The sequence below is a fragment of the Amblyomma maculatum genome, chromosome 6 (genome assembly GCF_055883805.1).
Source record: "Amblyomma maculatum isolate TAMU_Amacu chromosome 6, ASM5588380v1, whole genome shotgun sequence".
In the NCBI taxonomy this organism is placed as follows: domain Eukaryota; kingdom Metazoa; phylum Arthropoda; class Arachnida; order Ixodida; family Ixodidae; genus Amblyomma; species Amblyomma maculatum.
The window spans coordinates 95,640,284-95,667,893 of NC_139349.1; the positions used below are offsets into that span (position 1 = coordinate 95,640,284).

A 27,610-nucleotide genomic window follows, 5' to 3' on the forward strand; every position below is an offset into this window, starting at 1 on the left:
TACATACGCACGCACGCACGCACATACATACATACATACATACATACATACATACATACATACATACATACATACATACATACATACATACATACATACATACATACATACATGCATGCATGCATGCATGCATGCATGCATGCATGCATACATACATACATACATTTACGTGCGCTGACATCGCGTAGCGCAGGGCGTTGTAAGCATGAAATTCTTTTAGTTCTGATTCTTCGTATACTCAACAGAACGTAGTTACGAAACCAATGGTGAAACTGCAGCAGTAACGTTCATAAATTTTGTATCCGGTTGGCATCCACAAAAAAGAAATAATAATAATAGTTGGGTATTGCATCGCGTCGCCGAAGGTGGGTACAAGGATGAAGTACATTTTAAGGAAAATCACTGCTTGACGTGTCATCGTCTTTCTCATTCTCGGTTGGTAGATGCAAGCGTCGAGAACATTTGTCACCTTCTTCCCTATTTTTGGTTGGTAGATGCACGCATGAAGCATATTTTAAGGAAGGAAGGATCGTTGCGTGATGTGTCACCTTCTTTTTCATTTTCGGTTCTCCAAGCTGGGCAACGAGATTCGTATCTCTGGGTCAAGTTAAGATGCTTTATAAAATAAGGACCCTAAGGTGTTTAAAATTTGTTTTTTCGATGTTTTAGTTGCGTCTCTTTTTCTCATTCCCAGCGACTACGGCCGCCGCAGCTTTTCAGTGTGGGGTTTTACTTTGTGGTGCATCCTTGCAGCGTATGTGCAAACCATATCAAGTTATGACACAAATTACAGTTCATTTGCGTAATTTCTCCCTAACCCTAGCGAATTACGTCATTTAACGACATGTTGTTGACCGGCTCAACCTCGCGTGTTCGCTTTTCGTTATTGGCTTAAGCCCAATACTAGTGGGGGAAAGTGGGGAGGGGGGCATAAAATTTTAATGGATTTTAGGACCCTTCTATTACTACAGCAGGCCATGTGTGCGTCATTCTGCATTTATGACTAGCACTTGTAGTGCCATGCCAGGGCCATGGGTACAGCCAAGCTGTAACTACAGCAGTAGTGCAAATGCCTTTTTCTCGCATTCTGAACATTAATGTGATATTCATCAGCCTAGATTCACAATTCGCCAGTAGTTGGATATCTTCATTCTCCTTCCTAGTTATCCTCGTGTCTTTCTCGAACAAACTTCAGTTGCTACTTAGCGCCCGTCCTCGTCGTTTTCGGCGTGTTGTCCGCGTTTCCTTTCGCGCTTTACCAGCTATGTATCCCAACTAACTTGCCCAACTTTCTGCCTTTCTTCGCTAGTAACTGCTGCAACTTGATGAACAGGTGTCGCTAGCATGCGCACGGTGTACTTTCGCCAACAGTAACTCTTGAGGAGGCGACGTTTCGTCCATGCTGCGTTTACAGTGTGAACCTATAGCTGGGCGCTGACCTCGAAGAGCCGTAAAAATTGCAAAATTAACTTCGCAGAGCTGTTACAGTAAAGAAGAGATAGGAAACGCTGAATGCTTCAAACTGGCGGGTCAGGCTGCCACTGCGTGCAGAAAAAATGGTGAAGTTGAACGCACGAGTCAGTGAACCCGAATACATTTTTTTTTTAACCTACTGTTTTTCGCGCTGACTCCAATACCTTTGCTCTTTTTTCTTTTTCTTTTTTTTTTAGTTTGTAGGCATGCTAAGTGATCTTCCTTCAGAGGGACACAGGGGCTTTGAGGTCGAGTCTGGTTTGGTTTTGAGGTTGAGTCTGGGATGGTACCTGGTAAAAAAAAAAACTGAACCCGCGACCGAGTTCGTCATTCCTGCTCTCTTTTCACTTACATACTTCAATTTAATTTTTTTTTTGTTACTGAGAGAGCTTCCGCTTTGAGTTCTACGGCTTGCGATGACGTGCGGAAGCGTTCTTGACTCATTAGCAGAGTCAAACATTCGACGACCTTTGGTATAAACGACGAGCGGCTCGACAAGCGACATTTTAACTCGCTGAAGAACGACGGATAGCAGTAGGTCAGAGGAGATCAGTCTTGAAAAAAAAAAAAAAAATGTTAACTGTAAAACAAAATTGACGCCTGTTTTCCCGTCGTCCTTGCTATCTTCTCCATATCGTTAAGTCCCGGCGTGGAGGCATTTGACATCCCGGTTGTCAAAAAAGGTCGACTCAGAAACCTATTGCGAATGTGCTTATGAGACGCATTCCAAAACGGTATAATGACCCGGTCAGTGAACTGACCTGGCGCTTTCCAATTGTGCGGTCGGGGTGTGTGCCCCATACTTGGAAATGAGCCCCAACAGCCTCACTGGTTGCCCTGCGAGTTGATCCTGGTAATGATGGAACTGCGTGACTACGCCTGCACCCAAGCTTGCGATTGATGGAACGAAATGTCTTTGTTATGCTGTTATGTTGTAAATAGTGCGTATATAGCGATTCTGTACGCATAGAGCACAGTGTTAGAAGCATGAAATCGCGGTACTTAATTTATTATCGTGTTATTAATGCGTAGATGTTGCGGTTCGTAGTTACCAGGCTTTTACTTGACGTGAAAAAACAGAAGACATAACTATAAAATGTTACGTGGACCAAAATCTCGTGACGTCAACGAGTAGGTTTACAGTGATTGCGTAGTTACTTGCACAGCGGAAGCAGATGTTCATTTGCGTCCGCAAACGTGATGTTTGCGTCGTGTGACCGATCCTGTCATGCCCCGCCAACACAAACTATTCGGAACCATGTCGTTATCGCCCGTCAACAGCTGTCGCTAACTTGTTTTCCGACAGCTGGGCGACACCGCGTATAGCACACCGCGGAAACCGTATATTGCTCGTAGCAGCGCCGATGTCAGAGCCGCTCGCTTCCCTGCAGTTACACCAAAATTCCGCATACGTTGCTATGAAGGAGGGCGCGTAGCGAGTTTATAGTTTGCATCGCACTGATCGAAGCACTGATTTCGGGCACCGTTTTCAGCGCCGCTTCCATGGGTGCGAATCTGGTGATTGTGGAGAGAAAAATTTACGAAATTTAGCGAATGAAAATGGCCGCCGAGTATAGTTTTGGCAACAGCTAACTGAACTCGACAGTCGCTTGGACGCGCATACAATCGTCACGAAGTGCCGGTGAGACCCGTTTCGCCGAGCGATGCTGCAAGCGGCCCGCAACAATCGTTCGACGCTATACGTGTGGAGAACAAGTTCGGCCGATTGAGGGTGATCGCCGAACACATGTCTTATCGAGCTTGTTTTATAATGAGATCGGCTTCCCAGTAAAGCGGCGAGACGAACCTTTTTTGCAGCGTTAGCCCGTTCCGAAGTGCCGTCCGGCGAAACCGACTATAGTCCTAGCGACGTACGAGCAGGGCAGGCGGAGAGCAGGAGAGTTCGTCTCCTGGGACATCTGCGGGAGGCGCCATTGCCGAAAGGTTCTCGCTTGTGCAGGCGTGCTACTGTTGCACGAGTATAGTAGAATCAGAATAAGAATTGCGCGGTATTTTTGCTTACGGTCGCCTGGCGTGATCGCAATGTCTGCGCTCATATATTTTCGTGCGAGTTATATGGCTCGGTATTTCGAATGATTGGCTACATCGAACGCACAACATCCCTCCCCCTCCTTCTCCTCCTCCTTTAAAAACTGTTAGAACTAGACCAAATTACGCAGTATATCGAAATAGTTTCGCTGGTCGTTCGATATATGAGCTCCTTCAATGGATATATATGTGTGCTGCGCCCTGCAAGTAGTGCTTCTCCGAACGACACTCACCGATCACTTTACGATCGCGTAGGTGGGTCAACTGTATGGGAACCTGCGACAGCGCCAGCAACGTGAAACAGCGTGACGGGGTGAATGAGGAGGGTGTTTGAGTGTAGCTGCCTGTCTCTTGTATTCTCATTCTCCACGCGACTTCACTGCCTTGCGCTGAAGCCAACCTAAATAAAGTGTAGCGGTGGGCATGGACTTGCTGGGCATGGCTCGCCTCGATGCCAAATGCGTTGCGGGTGCCAACTGCAGCTTAATTTCAACAAGCAGGAGTAGCCATCTTATAATAGGCAGTGGCTAGTTAAAAAAAGCAAAAGTCCGCAACGTCTCTGACGGAGATTGTTTGGCGTAGCAAAGCGTTGCCATTGGTGCGCTGTGCCAGGAGGTGGCGGCACGTCTCGGGGAACTGCTTATATAAGAAGCAGTTTCCCGAGAAAGCAGGAAAACGGCCGTAGCAGATCCATTACCGTGCTCTGAGGTGCTGTAACAGCAGCTGCAGAATAACAGAGCCGCGGATCAGTACATTGTCTTTATTGAAGGATCTCAGCAGGTATCATCTGGTATTGAACACGTTAGAAATCAGTGCCGGCATGTTTGTTGCGCTCTCTCCCGTTCGGCGTATATTACCGGCTTACGTAGTGTCTCCTCCGTCTTCGCCCTTTGTTGAGCGAAGAAAAAAAATTAAGCTGTTAATTGGAAAGAAAGGAGAAGGAGGTTGGACACGCAGTCATGAAGTAGCGACACTCATCTCCTGCTGCGAGTACCGGCGCGTGGGCAGAGTGCCTCACAATTGCGGCTCGGCATGCAGACATGTAGATGAGGCAGCTTTCGCGCACACTGTGGCAACTGGCTTACGCGCGCGAGCTGCGGCGCACTATTCAGGCGGGTGCTGATCATGTGGCCGTTATAGTTTAGCGGGAAAGCTGCTGACATATGTGTAAACTGAACTTTGCCAAACTAAAGCGGCCTTCGCGCGAAAGACCTAACTAGAAGGGTGCGCCTCGTGATTAACATTTTCAGAGGGGGTGGCAGCATTGTTTATAGCGGCACTGACAAGGCCAGGTGCCGGCAGTCGCAAACACCGCTCTGGGCAACACGTGCGACGTGCGCGTGCGCATACGCTTTTGTCCTTTATAAAGGCGCCGGGAGACATTTTTCTTTCACGGGGACATGCGTTGGAGGAAATGGTTGCGGCTGGACTTTGGTATTTTGGCGGAAAGCTCGGAACGAAAAAGAGAGGTGGTAGATTGAACTAACGTGAAGAACACTGCTAAAAAAGTACGAGCTTAGTGCGCATTAGGATTGCAGTAAACCAAGGAGTACTTAAGGTCATTAACGCAGCCAAGGGTTAGCGGCAAGAATTCACAGAGAAATATTTATTCGCGGGACACTCAAGCTCGGCCTTTTGAGGGCATTACTCGTCTCTCCCGTCAGCGGCACCTATTGTGTGCGATCGCGATCGTGGTTCTCGCACACTCACCCCACACCGATGAACACTCGCGCCGTGTTTCTAGACATGCCACTAAAGATCTGAACTGTTGGTTTAAATCTCTCAAAATTTAGGGATGACTGCATTATATGCAAGACAGTGCATCTAATCGTACGAATGTCGATGTAAATTGTTGGTTCAAATTTCCCGCGATATAGTGATTTGCAGAATGGTTGCGAGATCGCGAGCGTCTGAACACCTTAATGTTGATCTAAATTTTTGGCTCTATTGTCTGGCAAATTAGTGATTTGAGAATTAGAAGATTGTTCTTCTGAGTTGACTAATGTTGACTCACATTGTCACTGAAATCTTACGTAATTTAGTGATTTGATGATTGTGATTTGTTCAAATCTGCCGCCATTTAGTGATTTGCTCCATGCTTGCGAGATTGTGCCTCTAAACGCACGAGCTTGTGTCCATCTACATTGCTATATTTGAAATCTCCCTCAGTTTAGTGATTTCAATGTTAGGAGATCGTGCTTCCGAGCGTACTAATGTTTATTTATATTGTTGCTTAAAATCTTTCGCAGTTTAGTGGTTTGTTGGCTAGGAGATTGTGCTTCTAAGCGCACTAATGATAATTTGCGTTGTTGGTTCCAATATATCTCGAAATTTAGTCATTTGCTGCATGGTTGCAAGACAGTGATTTGATAGCTGGAGATTGTGCTTTTAAGCACAATAATGTCGATTTACATAGTTGGTTTAAATCTACCACAATTTAGTGATTTGCTGTATAGTTGTGAGATTGTGCTTCAAAGCTCGCCTAATGACGATTCAAATTTTGGGGTCAAATCTCCCGCACTTTAGTGATTTCCTGCGCGGTGGCGAGATGGAGCTTATTGTCTTAATTATTCCCTCTCTAATCTCACACTTACTCGTTAGCATACCGTTCTGACCTATTACAGTATGTGAAAGTCTGCTCGTCAGAGATATAAAGGCTAGCTTCAACCAACGCTAATAAATATACGATTTTCCTGATCAGACTTCATAGCCTTTAAAGAACAGGCATATTAGACCGCAAACCTGAACCAGTCTTTTTAGCCAGAGTTTATTTTAGCTATATGATGCTCCAGATAAAGTTCGTTTATGAGGAGAATGACTGTACGGAACTGGTTGCCGCTGTTAATTCGGTATCGATATCCTAGCCAGCCTTTTAGTTATGTTGTGTGTTCTATCAAGCCTGTGCAGAGAGAAGCTTGTGCCTGAATGCTATGCAAATATGATTGCAAGATGTTTGTGATAAATGCCCTTGTGAGAAAAATGAAATTAATGCTAGTGTTTAAGTAATTTTTGAGCTTCTTTTAGGTGAATTGAAATACGGGCGTCTCTCACAGCCTGGGTTGTTTTGGGACGCTAAACCCCACAAAACAAACAATGAATAGAAATATGTTGCGTCTAGGCTGAAGTCTGTCCGCTTAAAAGAACTAGTAGCTTACTGTTCTAGTGCGCGAAGAGATGTATTATAATTAAACTAGGGGCTTCTTGATCTCCTGCTTTATTAACATAACATCTTAATCGTTATTTTCCGCTTACATGACGTTGGTGGTATTAAATGAAGATATTCGAACTACTGAAAGTTCAGCATTCGATTTTTGTTTTTCATTTTTTCATTTCATGCAGGGCTGGCTCGATCATTGCAAATTCATAATTTGGTTTCGTTTGTGGCGGTTCCCACCTTCTCAAATTAGTTAGATATATGCCGTATACCGACTATGCATACAGATATGGATATATCTGTATAGCTTCGTGTATGCAACGACTTGTGCCATTTACCCTCAGTGGTGGAAAAATTGCTTTACGTGTCAGATTTCGGAGGTCTTCTTTCGAAGCGGCCTGTGTGGGAGTGAAGAAAAAATTTTCTTGGTTTAATTTTTGAGCTTGATTTTATCAGTTGATGCTCCGGGTAAGGATGGCCCATCTTCCACTACATCTCTATCTCGGGTAACGATGCCCCCCCCCCCCCCCCCCCAATCCGCCCTTCCAACGAAGCTCGGGATGGGCGCTTATCATTGCAAAGTCTGTTTATCGGACGCTATTGATACCGCGCACGTGGAAGCTCTCGCAGGAGAATTGCATTGGGAATTGGTTTAATTTGGACCTGTATATGTATCTCATATGCCTTCTCCCATATCGTCACCCATTATGACCTTTTTTCTTCTCTCCTCCCCCTTCCCCAGTGCAGAGTAGCAGGCCAGATTTGCATTATTCCGGCCAACCTCTCTGCCTTCCCCTTTCAATAAATCCATCTATCTATCTTGGATCTCTGGCTTCGTCCGCGCTGCTGCATATTTCGGGCAATTTTCTAACTTCAGAAGGGTTAAGAAGACTTAAGAAGGGATGTCTTAAGACCTTCCGTAATGGTTACCAAAGCCGACGTTCCACCACACAGCAAGATGGCATGCCGCACGCAGTTTCCGTGCTGTGCCCTTCATGTACAAATGTGTCACCTTTGGTCTTCCGCCATTTCAGAGTCAGCGTCGTGCCACGATTTCGTCGATATTAAGCCGCGACAAAATCTTGGTCAGTCTTCTTTTCTCTGACCTCTGCGGCCCGCTACCCTAGGCTTCATCGATCGCGCTTCCCATCAGATCATTTGTTACATGTATATGTGGGCGTTGGCAGGCACGGAATATGTGTGGGTCGACAGACACGGCGTGTAGACGCACGCGCTGCCTCTCTTTCCCTCGCACTTTCTCTCTTTCCCCCTCAGACATCAGACACACACACACACACACACACACACACACACACACACACACACACACACACACACACACACACACACACACACACACACACACACACACACACACACACACACACACACACACACACACACACACACACACACACACACACACACACACACACACACACACACACACACACACACACACACACACACACACACACACACACACACACACACACACACACACACACACACACACACGCACGCACACACGCACACACGCACGAACGCACGCACATCTGAGTATTGTCGAATATCTGTCCACGGCCGAATTGCAGCTATTGCCACAGCCGAACTGAAAGTGTACGGTGTTCACTCAGGTCTACTGTCTAGAGATTTAGCCGTAAGTTGTCATCACCATCGGCTCCGTAGCGGCAAACTTCATCGTTCCCATACTTGACGCCACACTGCGAACCAACTTCTCTTCCGAAGATAAGCACCTCGTTCCGGGAATTAACGCAAGCGCTCGACGGTGCGAGCGCACAGAGCATTGTGAAAGAACAGGTTCGCGCGCCGGGTCAACTACGCGGCGGTGACTGGGGCCGCAAAAGATTAGATGAGATGTGGTCATCGTATCACAACTCTAAAGAGCTTCTCAGAACGGCTCCTCTTCACTTGTAGTTTTCCTTGTACGAGCGAGGACTTTGATGGAGATGTGAGAGCGAAGTGTTGCCTTCCGAATCGAGCGGTACACGCGGGGCGATAAAAATCTTCACACGACGTGACAATAGGCGGAGGGCGACTGTGACACGCCCACCTTCTGGGTGACATTGATTTCCTAGAATCTTGCTATCTCCCCTCACGCACCGCATCCAACGGCGAGCGCCTGATGTGGGTCGGATCACTGGGCAGTGCGACTATTACTGAGCAATCAGGGCTTCGACGTCGGCGACGGAGACATTTAATTTACCCTCCACTCCGCCTTCCTACATTGATGGGAATTGCAGCCACCCCCACCCCTTCTACGTGGCGAATAAATTCGTTTCGTCATTCAGTAAACTAGTTTCTTTTTCATCTTACTTTGGAATTAGAGCTCTGATATTGCCGAAGATGTGATGGTCGGGGCGATTAGCCCGCGCCGCTGCATTCGAAAGAATGTTCTGTTGATTTGCATATGTTTATAGGTTATACAAAAAAAAAAAAGCAGAGGGGGGGGGGGGCGGGGACGGATGAAGAAGCTAAAGTTTTGCGTCTAATTCGCATTCAGGGTAACAGCACTTAATGCGATGAGAGCTATCCAAGCATCAACTTTCCCTAGAGTCGGAATTATTGAAATGACTATCTTGCTCTATTTCCTATATTAATTCCCGCTACAAGTTTTCTAGGCCGCTTACGTTTCGTAACTCCTGCTGCCTTCTCTCTTTGTTATTTTTGGTCGAGCTTACCGTTTATAGCCTTGGGTTCTAATCCATTATCAGAAAACTTTCCGGTGAGCGCGTGCTAGGTGCTCAGACCATGATCGATGGCACCCATGCTTTTTCCTCACCTGACTGAACCGAGCGCCGCAGAGCCCTACCTAGTCCAGCTGAAAGCCCTACGTACCCATCACAATGCGCTGCGGAATGACGAGCTCAACAGAACACGCGTCTATGATTGCGCATCTGTACGGCGCTGCAACCAGCTGTGAGTACGGCACACAGTCGCTCGAGCGGATATGCATTGGAACCGCTATACCGCGGGTTGCGTGGGCCCGTGGTACTTGTTTGCCGTGAAGATCGCCGGCACATGTCAGCCGCCTTCCCGACACTGCGTTAGAAAGTGTGCAGCACACTGGCGATCCTCACAGGCGGTGAAATATACCACGGGCACAAGCAGCCCACGGTATAGCTGGCGTGGCTGGTTGCTGTCTCAGCTATAGTTGCGGCGCATATACATACAGTCGTAAGAAGGTGCAGTCACGAACACGCTGGTCTTTATGCAATATCGTGGCGGATTAGATTAGCTTCTAATTGGTAAAGTTATGGGAAACGTCATTGCATTGACTTGAATAACACTAATTTAAATAGTTGTTGCGGTAATCGGGACTGCCTGGTAATCTTGTGTCATTTCATCTGTCGTCGTCGTCGTCGTCGTCGTCGTCATCATCATCATCATCATCATCATCATCATCATCATCATCATCATCATCATCATCATCATCATCATCACGAAAAGCATCTATCGACTTTGGCAACAAGCTCTGGCCTTTAAAAAACTGTGTCTGTGCCTCGCTGCCTGTCCGGGAGAGCACTGACGAAATAGTGAACGTCGTTGGGGCAAAGATGTTGATTGGCTGGTGTTTATGAGAGGGTTGGAAGGGCATTTAGGCGGAACGACGTGCGAACTTTCCAATTAATTTTTTGTTCCTTTCAAGACATTGAGAATTTTTTAAAATAGAAATATTGTACGTTGAACTTCTGTTTTATTTTCTTTATTGCCGCGTAAATACCTTACCTGTGTGTAGCCCCTATAAACACGAGAAAGCTGAAAGCGGGCGTCCGTTTCATGACGTTTGAATGACGTTTGGGAGCCTTCGGACAATTTTAGAAGAGACGAATTCTAATTCGTTTCGTGTTGTTCCTTCTGGCGATGGCAATAAGTTGCTACGAACTACGGATATGTGCTTCTTGTTTGCGCGCTCTCCTTGCACGCGACGCGTGATTGGCTGTGAAGCACGACTTATTGTGTTCCTGCTCCGCGATATACATCAAAACGCGTTTTCTTATATGCGAGATTAAGCGGTATATACGCTTCTAGCTGTCGGCTCGTCGGTAATGGCATATGTGCCGCGATAGGTGATCGGCAGAGGTTTGGTGATGAGTGACTAAGAAAATTATGGTAGGGATTAAACAAAAAAGAAAGGGGGAGGGGGGGGGGGAGTTGCTGTTGTTCACCTCTTGTGCTCTTCCAACGCCTCGGTCAATACCCTCTTCCTCTTTTCCGCAGAGAGAGAGAGAGAGCTGAGGCTGAGTGCGTGGAATTCCCATGCGGCGACTTTTGCGCTGTGTCCTAATGCTAGCAATGGTAAAAGCAAAATGAAACGGCAACATAAATGAGCACCGGGAAGCGGCACATTTCATTGGAGTCACCGTCACCTACGGGAAAGGCAATGACTGCTGCTGGCACGGATCTAGGGCTCAGAGTGTAGCACGCGTGGGTCGCGCTGACAGTTTCTTTTCTTTCTTGCATTTTTTTTTGTACAAAACGTCAACGGATGAAACAAAAGCTTTCTGGCGGCAGTTTCTTTTTCTTTTTTTTTTTTTTCATGGTTGGCTCGAAAAACTACATTGGCTGCCGAATGATGAGGTACAGACCGGAGAGTGACAACGAAGGCCGCGGCTGCCTCTTTTCGGCTGAGGCGATGCGCTGTACGATGTCAGTTGCGCGTTAAATAACTCCTGGTGGTCTGAATTTCTGGAACCCTCCACTACGGCGTCACTGATATAATGAGTCGTATTAGAACGTTAAACCATTTGAACCTATAAGCCAAACCCACAAGCTAAGGCTTATTGGTCACGAAGGGGTCAGGGGCTAAAACTTTTGATCCTTCATTTCGGGTACGATCTTGTGTGCCGCGGTCGCTACTAGCTCGTGACATCCACGTAAATGCCTTTGAGAACGCGCTGTAGGTCAGTTTGATGCAACTCCGGGTTTATACATTTCGTTTGCAGCCCGGAAAAAAAAAATCGCTTAGTGTCGCTCTCCATTGTAACCAACGGATTCGCAGATAGTTAAGCTCGTTTGAAAACATTTTTTTTTTTTCAGACCCGAATTGACCCATTCGGATTCAGAACAAAAAAAGAAATACGAGAGGTGGAAGAACTGAGCGACATAGTTAAAGAAAGGGGTTACACGTTTTCATTATCGAGTGACCAGTTGCTCGTGAGAGGCATCTTTCTTACGATTCGTGCGACACATTTGTTTTTTTTTCGCGCACACGTGTGTGTAGAGCCTTGCGTTCGATCACACTGTCTCATCAGCTATCCCGCATCCAACCGCTATTCACTGATCGAATACTGATTGTGTTGTATGTAAGGTATTTGGTGCGTGTACTCCAGTTGAACTGCTGCTGCTTGCCAAGGGACTTGCCCCGAGAGCAAAGTCCAGCGTTTAACTCGCCATGCTGAATTCAGAGAAAGGACGGCATCCGCTGTGCCCAAGGCAAGCGCTGGGAAACCAAATGCCGAAGGAAAACCGGCGTGCGTGCTTCCGCCAACCCTTTCAAGAGTTCGTCCCCAGCGAGCAACGGAACCTAGGGGCCCAGATTCCTCGCGGGTGCTCGTCGAACAAGCGAGCGCCTTTCCCTTTCATGTTTTCTTCGTTCCGCTCTGCCGCGTAATTGGCCTGCCGTGAGAAGAGAAAAGAGGAGCGAAGATGGAAGCAGCAGCAGCAGCAGCAGCAGCGCGCAGCCGAGAGCAAGCCGTGCTTGCGCAAGCGGCCGTCGCTGCTGGCGCGAAAACCAAGACCAGCGGAAAGAGAAGAAAAAGATGGAATCGAGGACGAGCAGCGCGGCGCAGCAGCAGCAGCTTCCTGAAGGGAGTGCCCGCCCGTGGGCACGAGGAGTTGGATGAGATGGCGTGAGAGCAACGGTGTCGAGGGAGAGGAGAGGAGGGAGGTCGCACGACGATCGAAGCGAGAGCATCGAGCGAGAGCCCGCTCGGCCGCTTCCGCACTGTGGAGACCGGAAGAAAGGGGCCAGCCGGAAGGAGTGGGACCTCGCGGGAGAGAGCCTTCTCCAGGAGCAGTTCCGCGTTCTATCGATCCGCGTGTCGGCGGCTCGCTTTGTGCGTGGCCCCTTCTCTCCTCGCATCACCGGCTCTCTTTACGGACACTCGACGAAGACACGACGCCGGGTGCGCGTCCTCATCCGAGCAGGAAGGCGGCGGCCACCGAGCGCCTTTCCGAGGAATACGTTCTCGAAATCTCTGCGCGTATCTATTTGCGCGTTCGCTCGTTTCTGACGCGACAATTCGATTCAGATTGAGTGCGCAAAGCATCTTGTTCATTAGTTTTCCACACATGTTCTTAGTTGCCGCAGGCTTTGCCGAGACGGAAACCTTCCCTATTTTTTTCCCAAGTTGGTTTTCCCCCGTTGCACCTTGCCCAGCTAATAGCGTTGTTGGCCGTGATCCAACGTGGGTACGAAATGCATAAAGTGCATTTTTCCTTTTCACATTTCTGCATGGTGTCATTTCGGAAACAACGATAACACCAGCGAGATAAAGAAGCTCATTGACTACGTATGTGTTTAACGCTTGTAAGATATGCAGTGTCTCTGTGTGCCTACCTGGCTCAACAGGCAAAAACTTTGTCTCAAAAAAGGAGGCGGTCAAAAAAAAAAAATAAAATGTGCGGGTAGTCTTGAAGAGAAGAAAGTGTCGTGTAAGGGGTTTATTTTGAAAAATCACTGTGTTTTTGAGAAGTCATCCACCATTAGAATATTGAAAAAAGTACCTCAGCTGTCGCTTTAACATTTGAGCAAGGAAGGGGACTGAAGCAATGAAGCGATTGCGGAGATGCTGTATAGTATGAAAGAATGGGTCTCGATTGGTCTGGTTGGGGACTACGACCCTTCGACCAGCCAGCTAAACAAGGTCCTCCTGACAGGAGGACTTCCTGTAGTGCTTAGTTCGATCTGAAATAAAACACTATCCGTTTGAGAAGAAAGCACTTGCTTCCAAATTAACTCTGCGTAATTGGAATTACCCATTCTGTGCCACTGTTCCCCCCTTGCCCCACTACGGTAACTGTTCGTCCCAGGACAGAAATGAGTTTTACGCTATTGTCCAAAGACAAATCGCGATGTTGCAAAGGAACAGTACCAGAAAAAAAAAAAAAAGAATGATACTGAAGGCCCTTAGATTCGCTCCTTGAAGCGTCATCGTCATCCGTGCTACTATTTTGCTCGCTGCCTTGAAAGCATACGAGCTGTATTATTCGTATATGTGTCGTCTTTGTGAAAAGGGTCAGTTATCTACCATAGCTCATTTCATCTACGACAGCTATCAAAGGATAGTGAAGTCTAACCATGTCGCGTGTAGACTATATCCCAAAATGACGTCCGGAGTCTTGTAAACACGTGAGAGCTAGAGACGGTGCCGACGTTTCGGTCGCTTTGAGAGATCATCCGTGCAATATGGAAACATCTTCAACCAGCGTTGCTGGGAATTCAGCCTCCTAAGAAATGCAGGGGTGGCCGAAAAGGCAGAAATAACTACCTCTTTGCGGCGCTCTTTTATGAATTTTTTTTTTAATTCCTTAAATAATGGTTTCTGAACCGCCTGATGTCGCAACGCCCCAGATTACGGCTGACGCTTTTCTGCAGCTCTCTCTCTCTCTTCTCGTCGCAAGTTTCGCAGGAATCGAGGGCACGCGAGCGATTGTGCGTTTCTGCTGTTCTTTCTGTTTTGGGCCCTCCCCCTCCGCACTCGGCCCCAATCGCATTCATTCTCCGCGATGATGACGGGCGCTTCCAAGGGCTGCTGGCGCTTCTGCCCGACGCACCTCGGCGCGCGCCCGCTCTCCTTGGCTGCACACACGCGCTACTGCGTTGTGCCGCGTCCTTTCTGAAAAGTGGGCCGCGCTCGGTACAGCGAACCCACCCGCACGTGTCGCGTTGCCGCAAATGTGGCGGTGGCGGCCCTGAACCGGCCCTGCCCCGATACATGGGCGGGGCACCGTCAGCTGGCATCGCTCCCTACGTCGCCATCTGTGGGTCTTCTCTTACGAGACCGCGCAGAGCGAGCGGTGTTGTCAGGTTCCTGTTTTAAGCCTTGGTTGGGAGCTCTAGTTGCGCGTTTCAGCGCACTGGTTTCCATCGGATCCACATGAGCGAATGCATAAACGTCATAGCCAAGGCTTTTCTGTTCCGTCACGTGATGAAGTTAGTAAGAGCGGCTTGCGCGCTACGTCGCAGGTGCCAATTTAATGGTCCACGCCTGCACGAGGCAAAAGGCAGTAGTGGTCGGCGATAAGCAGGTTTGATAAGAGTGCAGACTCTCAACGAGGTTTTTGTACACCAATATAAAGGTCTCAATGGCAGCATTCGTCAATTCATTCAGCTGGCGAAAAAGAGAAAGGTCAGTTCATTCAAGCGGAAACCACTCTTAAAGCCTACATAAAAAATTTTTAAGCTTTCGAAATTACATATTTATGATGTTTCTTTGATGAGACTAACATGTAATCTCGACAAATCTCAGTTCGGGTAGTCTCGTGCATGAAACGAATTCTGATGTAAGGTGCAGAATCGGCAGGAACGACCACTATTACTTTTTTTTTTCATTGGGGCAGGAGAGGGAGGGGGGGGGGGGGGTCTTTTTGAGACGACGGTGCCGTATTTTTTTTTTTTATTCTAATGAAGGTAGCGGCAGGAGGCTTTAAAGGGGCTCGTCTCAAAGCTCAAATACAACTGTGCACATTTTAATTAACGTCACCGACAAAATAAGTAACTCGAAAAGGAAAGCGTTAAAACGAAGACGGTTTCCGCACTAAAGAACGTTTCCGTTTCGGCTGGGGATGGGTGCACGGGCTATGCCGGTGGAAAACAGCCGTAATCTGCGCTGTTACCATGTTATATCCTCCTACAGATTGAGCTAGATTCGTCGCCTTTGGAATGATAGGCAGCCTGTAGAGTTTTCATTTCGTTAGGCAACATATAGAAACGCTCCTAACGGTGGCTGTAAAATGCGGACGACTTCCGCTCCAGCAACCATTTTCGGACAGAGCGTCGGCTGCAGTTCCCGCGCTCGCTACTACAGAGGAGTCACGGATGGTTCTACTCTGTCCTTGTCCTTTTCTAGTACCACGGCGTTCTTTTTCTGTTGCGTAATGGACGAGTTTCTCGCGCGACCTTCTTCGTTCCGTGTACCTCTTGAGAGCGTGTATACTTGGAACTGTTCTTCACGAGCAGTTGACGTTTTTAACAAGTGCCACTGGCGTTCTCAAAGGCTACGGCTCCTTCTTATACTTAGCTTAGTGTGTTTTTCTTAGACGTAGACTCGTCGAAGTCTGCTCCGATGACGTCGGCATCTGGAGCTCGACACTTCAGTCTCGACCTCTGCCTTATAGTTGTAATGGTTGGCTTCGTTTGTAAGATAAGAGCGAGGAATGGCCGCAAGCGTAATAATTGCCCATCCCGAAGGAAGAGCGCCTGAACTATTGCGCGGCGGAGAAAGTACGAGATAGGAGGGAGGCAAGGTATGCGGTAGATTTCGGAGGTTATATATAGGAATGGAAGCTGAAGCGTGGGTGTTCTGTTCATGGTAGTACTCAATAGTAATCATATAGCCCTTCACAGTACTCCAGATAATGAAATTGTGCTTAGTACATTTAGTAAAATTGTAAACTACCTTGGCGAGATTCAAGCGCCTGTTCTCAGTGCGCCCTCATTCGTAGTCTTCTTCGTTTCATCGTCTTTGCCTTCTTCGTTTTCTGCACCTTTGTATCTATTGTCATCCTCGCGTGCTCATTTTGCTCTTCTGTTCTCTCTCTCCATCTCCCATCCACCGGAAGTGAGCACAATATATCGTTTAGTCGGTGCCACACTCTACAGAAAGAGAGAAAGGAACCCCGATTAAAATTCACTCCTGAGAATAGTCACAAAGAGAAATACTGCCACTGCAGTACTAACGGCAGTTTCAGCTTTGTGTTGTTCTACGACGCTAATGTGTATAGCACAGTAGTAAAGCGGCGCGATATGTTCCAGTGCTGCTGCATATCGCTTTTTCTACTACTGTATGAGTGGCAGCATTGTTCTAACAAGCACGAACAATCATACCAGAACTTAATTCATGAAAGGAAATACCGCTGGCGGTTCCCGCGGAGTTGCGGCGTCAGCAGAGCATCACTGGCAGGCGCCGATTTCTAGTCGTGCACTGTTCCGCAGGAACACACGGTGCCACTTAGGCCACTTAGCAAGATCCCAGCGAGCGCACAATGAGCATTGTTTCTCGCGTATACGGGCTACGTGCGTGGGAGGGAGGTCCTACGTGCCGTGTCGCCTTTGCGTGTTCGGCGTCGGAAATATCGGAATGGCATGTGGCCGCTGCTAGCGTCCTACTAGGAATCGCTATAGTTGCGAAAAAGTAGAGAATATCATCGTTGCAAGCGACGCTCTCTTACTGACGAGGAATGACGGAATGTCGTGGCTAGTACGTAATTCACGTGGAAATTCCCCTCTTCCATTCTCCAGTTACTTCAACTGCGAGCACCATACGGCCTCCCCGGCTGTGATGCTACAATGTTGTGTCGCCTGTGGCTAGGAGTGGCGTTTACAAACGCCTATTCCCATCTCATCGGAATGGTAGACTCTTCAACGGGTGAGCATTGCGGATGTGTTTAAACCATTGCGCACATACTTTGTGACTGCCTTCAGTTTGAGCGTAAGTATGCCTTCCTCGCTGTTACACTCCGCCGCTTGGGCTAAGGTTCTGGGCCCTTGGATGACACCTTCGTCACAAAGGAAAGCAGTGAAGGCGCTACTTAAGCTTTTAAAGGACCCAGGGTTGAGTTCAAGACTTTGTACGCAGTCTACCCCCTTTCACTGTGGATCTCTGGACATGTGACAGACTACTTTCTTTTTTCGCCCTTCGTTCCCCTGCCCACGTGTAGGGTAGCCTACTGGGCATCTCCTGGTTAACCTCCATGCCTTTCCATTCTATTTGTTCTCTCTCTCTATCTCACTCTCTCTCTCTCCTCCTTGCTCTAAATCTACAGCACACGCTCGCATCTTGAATAATCGTGACGTGAGTCGTCTTTCAAAATAGCTATACTGATATAGTGCTGATCACTTAAAATGAAATATATATATATATATATATATATATATATATATATATATAATATGAGTAGTGAATATGCTTTAGTCCCGTAACTTCTCTTATCGAGCGTGTATAATGTAGCTTGATGCCATTTTTCCTGGCTATATATCGAATTTCAAAACTTAAGCCTGATATGCCCTCGTTATACCGAAGTACAACTGTGACAAAGGCTGCGCTCTTTTAACCGGACTGAATGGTAAGCAAGAACACAGGTGTTCACGGGTACCTATCGGAGCAGACTACCGTTACAGTGAACTGTACTACCGTGCCACTGGTCTTGGAAGTCTGGAAATTATAGGGGGTGTGGGTCTTCGTTGTCACATCGTTATGAAACAAAAATGGCAGCAGTTCAAATGGGGGTGTACGAGGTGTCGTAAATATTGTACTTTATGATCTGGATAGGTTTTGGCAAATTTACTGTCGTCATGTCACAGGCTGCCACCATTTTTTCTTTATAATTTCGACAATTAGAGTGTCTATCATAACGCTAATATAATGTCCCTGAACTGCATTTGACGAATAAATACGTATCCGCTTTCGGTGTCATGCATGAAAACATAATCCTTGTAAATAACAATGGTCAGAGTGAAAGCATGTAAAAAGCAATGAGACTTGTGCAACGATCATTGTCTGGTTCGGAGACTCGTGATTGAAGCGTCCTACCAGTATAGCAGTATAGGGCGCGATTTTGAGCTCGCTAGAGCTCAGAATTGAGCGCGTAGGGGTAAAGCGGTGACATTAAGGAGAGGCCCTGCGATCACTAAGTTCGACGTCTTCCGTACGCTGTAGAAAGTCAACATATTGAAAAGTTCACGCAGGCGTCATTTCGTTTAATGTCACCTGTCCCCTTGCTTGTTTGTTTTGTTATCTATATCCTGTCCTCGCGTACGCAGTGACATGTGCGCTTGGTTTTGCTAAAGGTGCGCTCTAGAATGCGGCTCCACAAGTCCATCTCAACTTGCTCTTTCTCACATTTACGCTGCTTGCAGAAAGAGAACGGGAGAGAGAGAGAGGGAGAGATATTAAACAAGCTCAGTGCACAAGACGATGACGCTCGCCCTCGCGGCGTCGTCACATTTGGTGAATCGGTCTTCACGCGAAAGCTCGAGGTCATTCTGGCTGTCCGGCGCTCCAGACAGCTGAAGCGATTGATATACCAACAAATGACGAAAATAGGAATTTAGCGCCGAGCACAAAGGTCGTACTGAAAAGAGTCCTTGGCTTCTGGCACGCATGCACGCACGCTACCTTTCCCTGGAAGGTGTAGAACAAGTTCCGGCAAATATCCGAAATTGATGTTGGAAGGAACAGCAGTTCACGTTAGGTAGCGAAACTGGAAGCAGTAGGCGAATATGTCTACTTAGGACAGGTAATAACCGCAGATCCGGACCATGGAAGGGAAATAGCAAGGAGAATAAGATTGGGATGGAACGCATTTGGCAAGCACTCGAAGATTATGACTAGCAGCTTACCGGTATCGCTCAAGAGGAAAGTATACAAGTTGCATCTTACTTGTACTCACCTATGGGGCTGAAACGTGGAGGCTAACCAAGTGAGTTCTACTTAAGTTGAGGACAACCCGGAGGGCTATGGAACGAAAAATGACAGGGGTAACGTTAAGAGATAGGAAGCGTGCAGAGTGGGTCAGAGAAATAACTCGAGTTACTGACATTCTAGTGGAAATCAAGAAATAATCGACATGTGAAGGACATGTCGATTTATTCGTGAAGAGAGGACAGCCGATGGTCGCTTATAGGGTAACAAACTGGATTGCAAGGGAAGGAAAGCGTAGCAGGGGGCGGCAGAAAGTTAGATGGCGGATGAGGTTTAATAAGTTCTCAGGAGTCAAGTGGATGCAGCTAACACAGGACCGGGTTAATTGGAGAGGCCTTCGCCCTGCAGTAGGTATAGTTAGGCTGATGATGATGATGATGATGATGATGATGATAAGGCAAGAAAAGAAGAAGGAAAAAACGCCGCGTGAAATGAAAACATGATGTGGGTTTGTCAGAGGTTTTGTTCCTTTCCTGCAGGCTTGAGGCCCCTATTTCAATAAAGCTCACTCTTCCTTCTGCATTCGGCATCGCCCGTCTGTGCGAGTGCGACTTCTTGTGTGAAATAAAGGTTAAAGGGGAAGCAAAACGTAAAACGATCAAATTTCATTTCAAGCGACAAATCTAAATTGACAGTATTGGTTGTTTATAGTACGTTCCGCGTTTAAATTGATCGCCTTCCCGTAGCGTGTTTGAACTTTATTTCAGCGTCGTTCTTTCGTTCCGCCGCTGCGCTCTCTTTTGGTCGGTTGATGAGATAAGTAAAAACGCAGGCGGGCGGATATCGACATTGTGGAGTGTGGGGGCGGGTAAGTTGGGCTGCCCTTTCGGACACAGTGGGGTGCCCGGAATGTGCCCCACCTCCTGTTCCAACCCGCTGTAGGGGCGCTGCGTCCACAACCTCTCCACAACCAAACGTGCAGCTGTCTTGCGTCAGGAATGATATTGGTCAGACCTGCATGGCACTATATCAGTGACCGACATTTTTTTTTCTATATTGCCTGGTCTTGACATTTCATTTCGCTTGTATCAGTGACCGACAGCATGCGAGTGCGTTGCAATGACGTACGAGATTAGACCGGTGTTATCGTAATCGCGTTAAAGACCCCGTTTACTCCAAAAGGGCCCGAGTCGGCGGTGTGAGCGAAAAGTCACGGGTAGGTAGGTGATGTTCGGCAAATGACGTGACCATGCACTGACTGGCCGTCAGGATGTGTGACGCCACGATGCCGCATGACATGGCCTCCAGAAGCCTTGGATCCAAGTGAGACACGCAGCCGCTACATAGGCCACGCATGCAACTCATTTGCATGCGGCTTGGTTAAAGCGGCGCTTGGTATTTATGTTGTTTGGCTCCTCATATAACGCGGTAGCTTGTGACTTATGCTAATGAGTGCACTAATGAGTGTGGAGAAAGAAGCGCTGTGCAATAAGTGCCGCAACCGGGGTTCATTTTTAAACGAGTGCCGAAGAAGCCGAGGTCGAAATCAAATTGAAGCGCGAAAAATAATGTCACGTGTGGGTAACCGAGTCAGTTCACCGTCCATCCTTGATAATGGGATGGAAAAAAGCTATAGCGTCCCTTGCTATTTATTGCCTGACAATCTGCCACTTGTTCTCTTGTTGACGCTGTTTAGTGCTTGGGGATGGACATAAAATGTGCGAAAGGTCTCTTTCGACGACTGCGACGACGGAATAGACGAGCGCACTTGGAAGCAGTGCCCGTCTGTCACCTGCATCGCTTGCGCCCCCTGCATCTCCTACCGCTTACAGCCCCTGCGTACGTGTTAAATTCGACCGCCTTAATTGTGATTACGAAAAACCACCGCGTTAGTCGCCGACAGTGGTCTGTATATAATGCTAATCCTTGAAAAAAGGAAAAAAAAAGAAAGGCGACGGTGAAAGAACAGTGCGCAGTGGCCCGTTTCTTATTTCCTTGTCGCCTTTAAAACAAATCTAGTGTACACTACTGCCGTCGTGCGTGGGCGTTAAAGATCCTCTGGTTGGCAATGGCGTGTTTATAATATATATGCGACCTAGCAACGGCCTGTGGCCTTTAATCAACCATATGTCTATTACATTCCACACAGATGAGCATCGACTTGCAGGCTGAACTTTCCGCCCGCTCTTTTTCAAGAAGTTTACAAAACGCCGCTAAACTGGTTGTTTACATGAACCAGACAACTTCGCTTCGAGGAGGCCTGTTGGGCTGAAATTAGCCTGCTTGATTCCTGAAGCCTGTCGGGCTAAGCGACCGTGATGGATTTCGGCGGTTAGTATGACGGAGCCCGACTAGTAACGATTGATAGTTGTACGATTTAGCTTTCTGGCTGTCTGGATGCGTACGTAGCACATTTCGTGCGCCAGTGTGGTTTTACTGTTTACACAGTCGAAGAAACAACGGGCTGACGGTGGGAAAGACGGCGGACAAGAGGCACTGAATGTTCAGATAATTCCACAAAACGCATACCTCTTGATGGAGAGAAAGGCACCGCGCTGTGACGTCTCTGAAATGATTCGTTGACGTGACAGACAGCGACACCTTTCTGACCTTCCGCACTAACGCACTGTGGGCCAAAGTGAGAAAAATGAGACGCCGCGTAACCGAAAAACCTGCTACGAGAGCGGACAGTTAAAAGCTGATGTTTTGCTGGCTGTTCACCGTTAACGACCGTCTACCGGCTCTCCGTTACATTCACTGTCTATACTAGTGACTGATCGTCGCAACAATACGGAGGCTATGATGCATTTCACACACTGTTAGTTCGCGCCCAATTCCCTGCACGTGTCACGAACAGAAGGAGAAGAAAATACGCCGAAAATACACCCTAGGTGTAAACATTGCAAGCCGGCACCTGAGCGTTTCGCTGCACTTGTTTAAGTTGCTTCTGTAGCTGTCGCGAGAAGCTGTTAACGGCGTGTGCAGGAACGAGTGCCGCCTTATTTGCATATTATTAGACAGTATGGCGCGCGCAATGGCGCGCATTTCACCAAAAGTGACGAGCAAAGCCGCCGCGTCAACATGCCCGAGGGCGGGATATAGTATATACATATCCGATGGGGCGTCGTCAAAACAGCATTGTAAAGGAAACCAGGATTGACAGCAGTTGTACACAGCCCCGAGTGCAGCCAGACCGATGATCTCCATTCTTCTCTTTTGACCTTCGGATGCTGCCTGCTGTAAGCAACCGCCGAGATGTCGCATTGAAGACGGATGCAGGCTCCCCGGCGAAGAATATATGGTTCACCAGACGCGCGCCAGACGCGCGTCAAGCAGACGAAGCCTGTGGAAACAATCGACACGTGGTCTTAGTTCTAGCTGTTCCCTCCTCGTCGAGACTCTCTTTTGTTCTGTTTTTTATTTTTTTTTTCTTCCCGCCTCTGCACCGCTGCTATTCGCTTGCAGTGCTTCGCGTACCGCGGGGCTCGTGCGCGGCGTGCGAAAACGGACACCTGCGCAGGCCGCGTGCGGAGAGGCCGAGTAGAATCAGCAGCAGCTTTGGCGGCGCTGTTTTGCTCTGTAAAGCCGCGAGGAGCTTTTTTTCTGCGCAGAATCGGCTCTTAGCCTCGCACCTGCCGCCTCCTGCGCGGCTGCTGCCGTTGTAGTGTGGGCGCGCGCGGTCCGGCGCAGCACCGTTGCTTATTATGCGCGGGAGGCCCGTGTGATTGGGAACGGTTCTTGGTCATCGTGGGAGTCGCATCGGCCGAAGCCGGTCATCGCTTTTTTGGGGCTGTTTCGAGCTGTTGTGGTCGTGCGCGCGCGCGCGTGCGCGTGTACACGCCTCGATGAACTTGGTGGGGCCTGCCCCGACGATGCTCCAGGGTGGTCAACAGGATTGCGCGAAAGGTCGGTTTTCAACTTTCGCACTTGTGGGTTCGATATATCCCCGATGCCGCATTAGGCTGTCACTTTGCGGTCAGTGAGCTGTTCTGGTTTTATGCTGTTGCTTTTTGCGTATAAAGCACCTTCCCCTATTCGTAATCAGCGCAGCAAACTTTCATTTCGACGTCCGTCGCATTTTGTGCTTTCTGCCTTCTTTCGATCCTAGCCTGAGCAATGAGTTCACTTATAATAATAAGGTCAGAAAATAGCGTCGCATGTGTTTAAATTGTTTCTCTGATGCGGTAGTGCTTTGCATAGAGCGTAGTGAGCGTGGCAATTACTTTGATCACAAATACTTGCTAAATGGGCATTCGTAATTAATCATGCGATCACGAAGCTATGGACCTGTCTTAATATCATTGGTTCGATGATGCTCATTTTCTATGGATGCCTATTTAAGTTTCCATAACTACCGCTCGCACCGAAGGTGTAACCTAATAATTTTTCCTTTTTTTTTTTTTTTTTTTTATGGCTCGGCCGGGATGTGCTTTGAAGCCTCCGCATTTTCTGATGTTTTATATAACGACACGCCAGCGATCTCTGGGCCAGGTGTTAAGCTGACGGCTCGGAGTTCGCAAGTTGTGAAATTTAAGGCAATTCATTTGCTCAACCAATGCAACGTAGCAGGTGTCTTGCTGTGGACTTTGAATTCTGAAGAGCGGATTGACGTATACGGCAGCATGAATCGAATGATATAGCGCATTCTGATGACACCGACATTTATCGCCAATAAAAGTGAGCGCTCCTTTTTTTTTCTTTTTTTTTTTTGGAGAGCTTGTTTTAAATTAATTTTGTAAGGCTTTTCTGAAAATCTATTTTTCTTTGCTTCTCCACTTGTTTATAACATTAACGGAAGTACGGTCACGGGTAATTTATTTACGTGATTTTCCAGTTATTATTATCAGTTCAGCTTGCCGAGAAGCAGGAGCGTTCGTTTTTATTTCTCGTGGAATTTGAACCTGGCAACACATTTACAACGCCAGGTGTCACGAGAAATCTCGGGCAGGTTTGCTCTCCTGGATCACGCGGTATGGGTCCGCGATCTCTCTTGTAGTGCCCACGCTTAAAGTACACCATGCCTAAAATTGTCGAGTGGTGTGTAGCCATAGCCAAGAGAGGTGGGAAGAATGTTTTTGCCCCGCGTTGTTATCGTATCTCTTACTGTGCGCGAGCGGCGGGTTGTGCGTAAAGATTCCTGTATAGTGGCGTGGAAGACAACCCATTTTGAAGATCAGGCTGCCTTAAGCGTATATATAGTGCTGATCACATTTTTGGATCAGCTACCTCCTCGGTTGCGTCATTCCATCGTCGTGAATATTTCGTTATTATGTAATTACGCGTTGTCATCTTGTGTTGGCTGCGAAGGCTTTCACAGCACCGAATACAGTGGCATGGCATTCAGGTGGTAAAGTTTCTCGGCCTTTAGTCGCGGCATCGGCTTTTTTCGTTCTGGCCCAAGCCGAATGGGAAAACGCAATGTTTCATGGTGCGTATTATGGAGCACCAGGTGATCGGAAATAATACCTAGCTCCTTGTAATTACTTGCACCGTGGCCTCGGTCATCGCCGGGATGATTAATTAAAATTAATTTCGACAACATGGACTAAAATGTTTTTTTTTTCTTTTTCTGCAGCCATTGTTTCGCCTTGCCCGAACATACCTAATGGGCTCGTGGAAACACTGAAACTTGCTGTGCTTTGCTGGGCTTTCAGCTTCAGGCTGCGGTAGGTTCATGTCGGGTTCAACAACGCGCGACCTGAATGGCTGCTCACGGCGCGATAATGCGATCGCTATCGATATTCACGCTCTATAGCAGGACAACTTGCGCGGGAAACTGGGCCAAGCGGCGTCGATAAGCGCCGTTGGTCAACGGTGGCCACTCGTGAATACATTGCTTGCTATCTCTGCGTGAGCATTGGCCGATCTTGTAGAAGGTTGTGGGGACTGGCAGACCGGCGAATCCATGTTGCGACAGCTGTACCATGCGCTCCTTCTCTGAATTAGTAGTAATTCTGACGGTATATAGCACCGTATCAGTGTTGCCGCTCAATGTTTTCTGTTTTTCCGAAAATTTGTGGCGTAATAACTTCTGTTCCTTGCATATTTGTGGTGCTGTTCTGGGCAGTCTTATCTCCCCCTTCCCCCACTCCCCCGTGCTGTTTAGGCGTCGTCGTCTTATCTTTCTAGGCAGCTATTGACAATGGTGCCTGCTACCTTTGTATGTGCAAGAAAGGGGGGGGGGGATTTTTACTTTTTTTTTTGCCTCGCGTATAGACACCGTGTGTGCGTCCGCTGCGGTGTCATGGAGGCGTCTAACGGGACCGTTTTTTCTGCCCCAGGTTACCCCGTAGAATGGCCCCATTGGCAGAAGCTGCACGCCATCTTGGGCAAGAGGCCAGTGCCGCACTCGTGGAACAACTACTACGACGATGAGCGCACCTCCGAGAGCAGGATCAGCCGGACCGAGAACGGAAACTTGCACTATGATGGTGAGTAGGCGAGGTTGTTCGACCTCCAAGTGATTTACTGACATGAGCAGTGTTACGCGTCGGTGCGCGAGTGTTATAGGAGGCGCTTTTTAAATCAGAGGTCTGGCAATGCGTCCGGCTGGCGGATTTAGATTGTGGTGAGAATTGGGTGAAGTGGTACACAATCACTCGATTCTAATGGATCCGCTTTTTTGTCAAAGAGGCGTACGTGTTCTGTGCCTTCGTCACCCTTAGCGCTGAGGCCATGTTACCGCAGAGTGACTTTCGCTTGCTTTAGTTTTAAGAGTTCTGAGCAACAAAAGGAGGCGACTGCCTTTGCACACTCAACAGCTAGTCGAGGCTTGTACAAGCCGCGCTGAGTACGTTGAGTTTCTTCATCGCCCGAATTCATGTGCAAGTTAGTTTGCGTGCACGGCATTTGGGAGGACCTAGTGAAGTCGTGCATGTTCAACCCTTCTTTAGACGACGGGAAATATAGAAGATGGGCGCATGAAGGGAACTATATGGGGGCTGGATGTGTGAGTGAGTTGGGGACCGAATGAGTGAATGAAATGATGGGCTGAATAAGTGAATGCAGTGGCGAACAGGATATCGGACGAGTGAATGAATGCAACTGGATACTCAGAGTGAGTGCAACGGTATCATCTGAACGACGGAATGCAACAGGGTGCTGATTAAGATTGTAAGACATTTTCTGAGCCTGGGTGGCAGTAGTCGGAATACGACAAGGCTAGTTTGCGATACTGGAAGAGTATAATCCCGTAGTGAAAGTAATCAGGTGTCTCATCATAATTTTATGTGGAGGTAATGATGGTCCTGTGGTGCTTTTACAGTGATTATGACACCTTTTTTGTTGCATCGATATTTGTGGCTCACATACACACACAGAAAAAAGAGGCAGTTGTTTTGGTTCTCAGTGGCATACTCTTTGCGCTCATACCTCGCACAAAAATAAGGCGCTGAGTAGAAAATTTTTCAGAGAAAAACAGCTGGAATGCATCGCGGCATGGGGACCTAAAATCTGCACAGTACTAGGTTCTCTTGTATTCTAGAAATACTTGAGTGAAACAGGCAGGTTGCTTTATTATTGCTTTGAGGAATTAGTGAAATAATTGCACATATTTGGGCTAGCTATTTTGTCAGTATATTATCAACAGTTAACGTTTTTGTTGGCAGCCTGCTGTGTTGTCAATATTTTGTGATCTTTATTAGCGACAAAATAGGTGCTGAGGTTTATGCGCGTTGTTTTATAAAACGAGTTTTTGGCATTGTCTTTCGAATGCCTTGTAAGTTGCTGCTTACCTTTGTAAGAACTAGCAATGTTCTTTTCCATTAGCAAGAGTAGTTTTCCTGGTGGCGTCGTATTTAAGCATAAACATGCTTTAAACCGTTCAACAAAGCAAACACAGCAGAGGTCGAAAAGGTTGCTTCGACGAAATAAACCCTTTGAACTAGAGCTAAATCGCTTGTAATGTTATCTGGTTTCTTTCAGGATGCACGGCTCAAAAAACGGCTGTAAAAGGCGCAGCCTAAGTGTAACGCGCTAGATTAGCAAACGACTAAACGCTGCTGTCCAGATCAGAGTTAAGAGTAAAGGTGCGTGTGGAAGCAAGTACAGTCGATCCCGGATATATCGAATTATTGCTTATATCGAACTGTCAGAATATCCCCTTTGTAAAATCCTATAGAGTGGTGCATATGAGTGGTGTTCGCCTTTATCGAACTGCCGTTCAGCAGAACATATTCGATATATCGAACTGGGCACTGTGTTCCTGCAAGGGGCGCGTCGCCTAATGCTGCCCCTCGATGACTTATCGGGCGCGGAGCAGGGCTGAATCCGCAGCTTTGGCCCCTGCTGGCAGCGTTAACGCTCTGAAACTGCGGCAGATTGGAAG

General features: G+C 47.7%; 1 protein-coding gene across 3 annotated transcripts in view; it reads left to right on the plus strand.

Annotated features, from left to right (window-relative positions):
- The window catches only part of LOC146186342 (uncharacterized), a 126,389-nt gene that overhangs the window by 73,428 nt on the left and 25,351 nt on the right, over positions 1 to 27,610 (plus strand). For 2 of the 3 annotated variants that reach the window (XM_084607117.1, XM_084607118.1), the window contains one exon: positions 25,566 to 25,715. In XM_084607117.1, the coding sequence (XP_084463243.1) occupies positions 25,566 to 25,715 (150 nt within the window). Of the gene's footprint in view, positions 1 to 22,834; positions 23,191 to 25,565; positions 25,716 to 27,610 lie in introns of those variants that run through there. The other variant, XM_084607119.1, reaches the window with a different exon arrangement.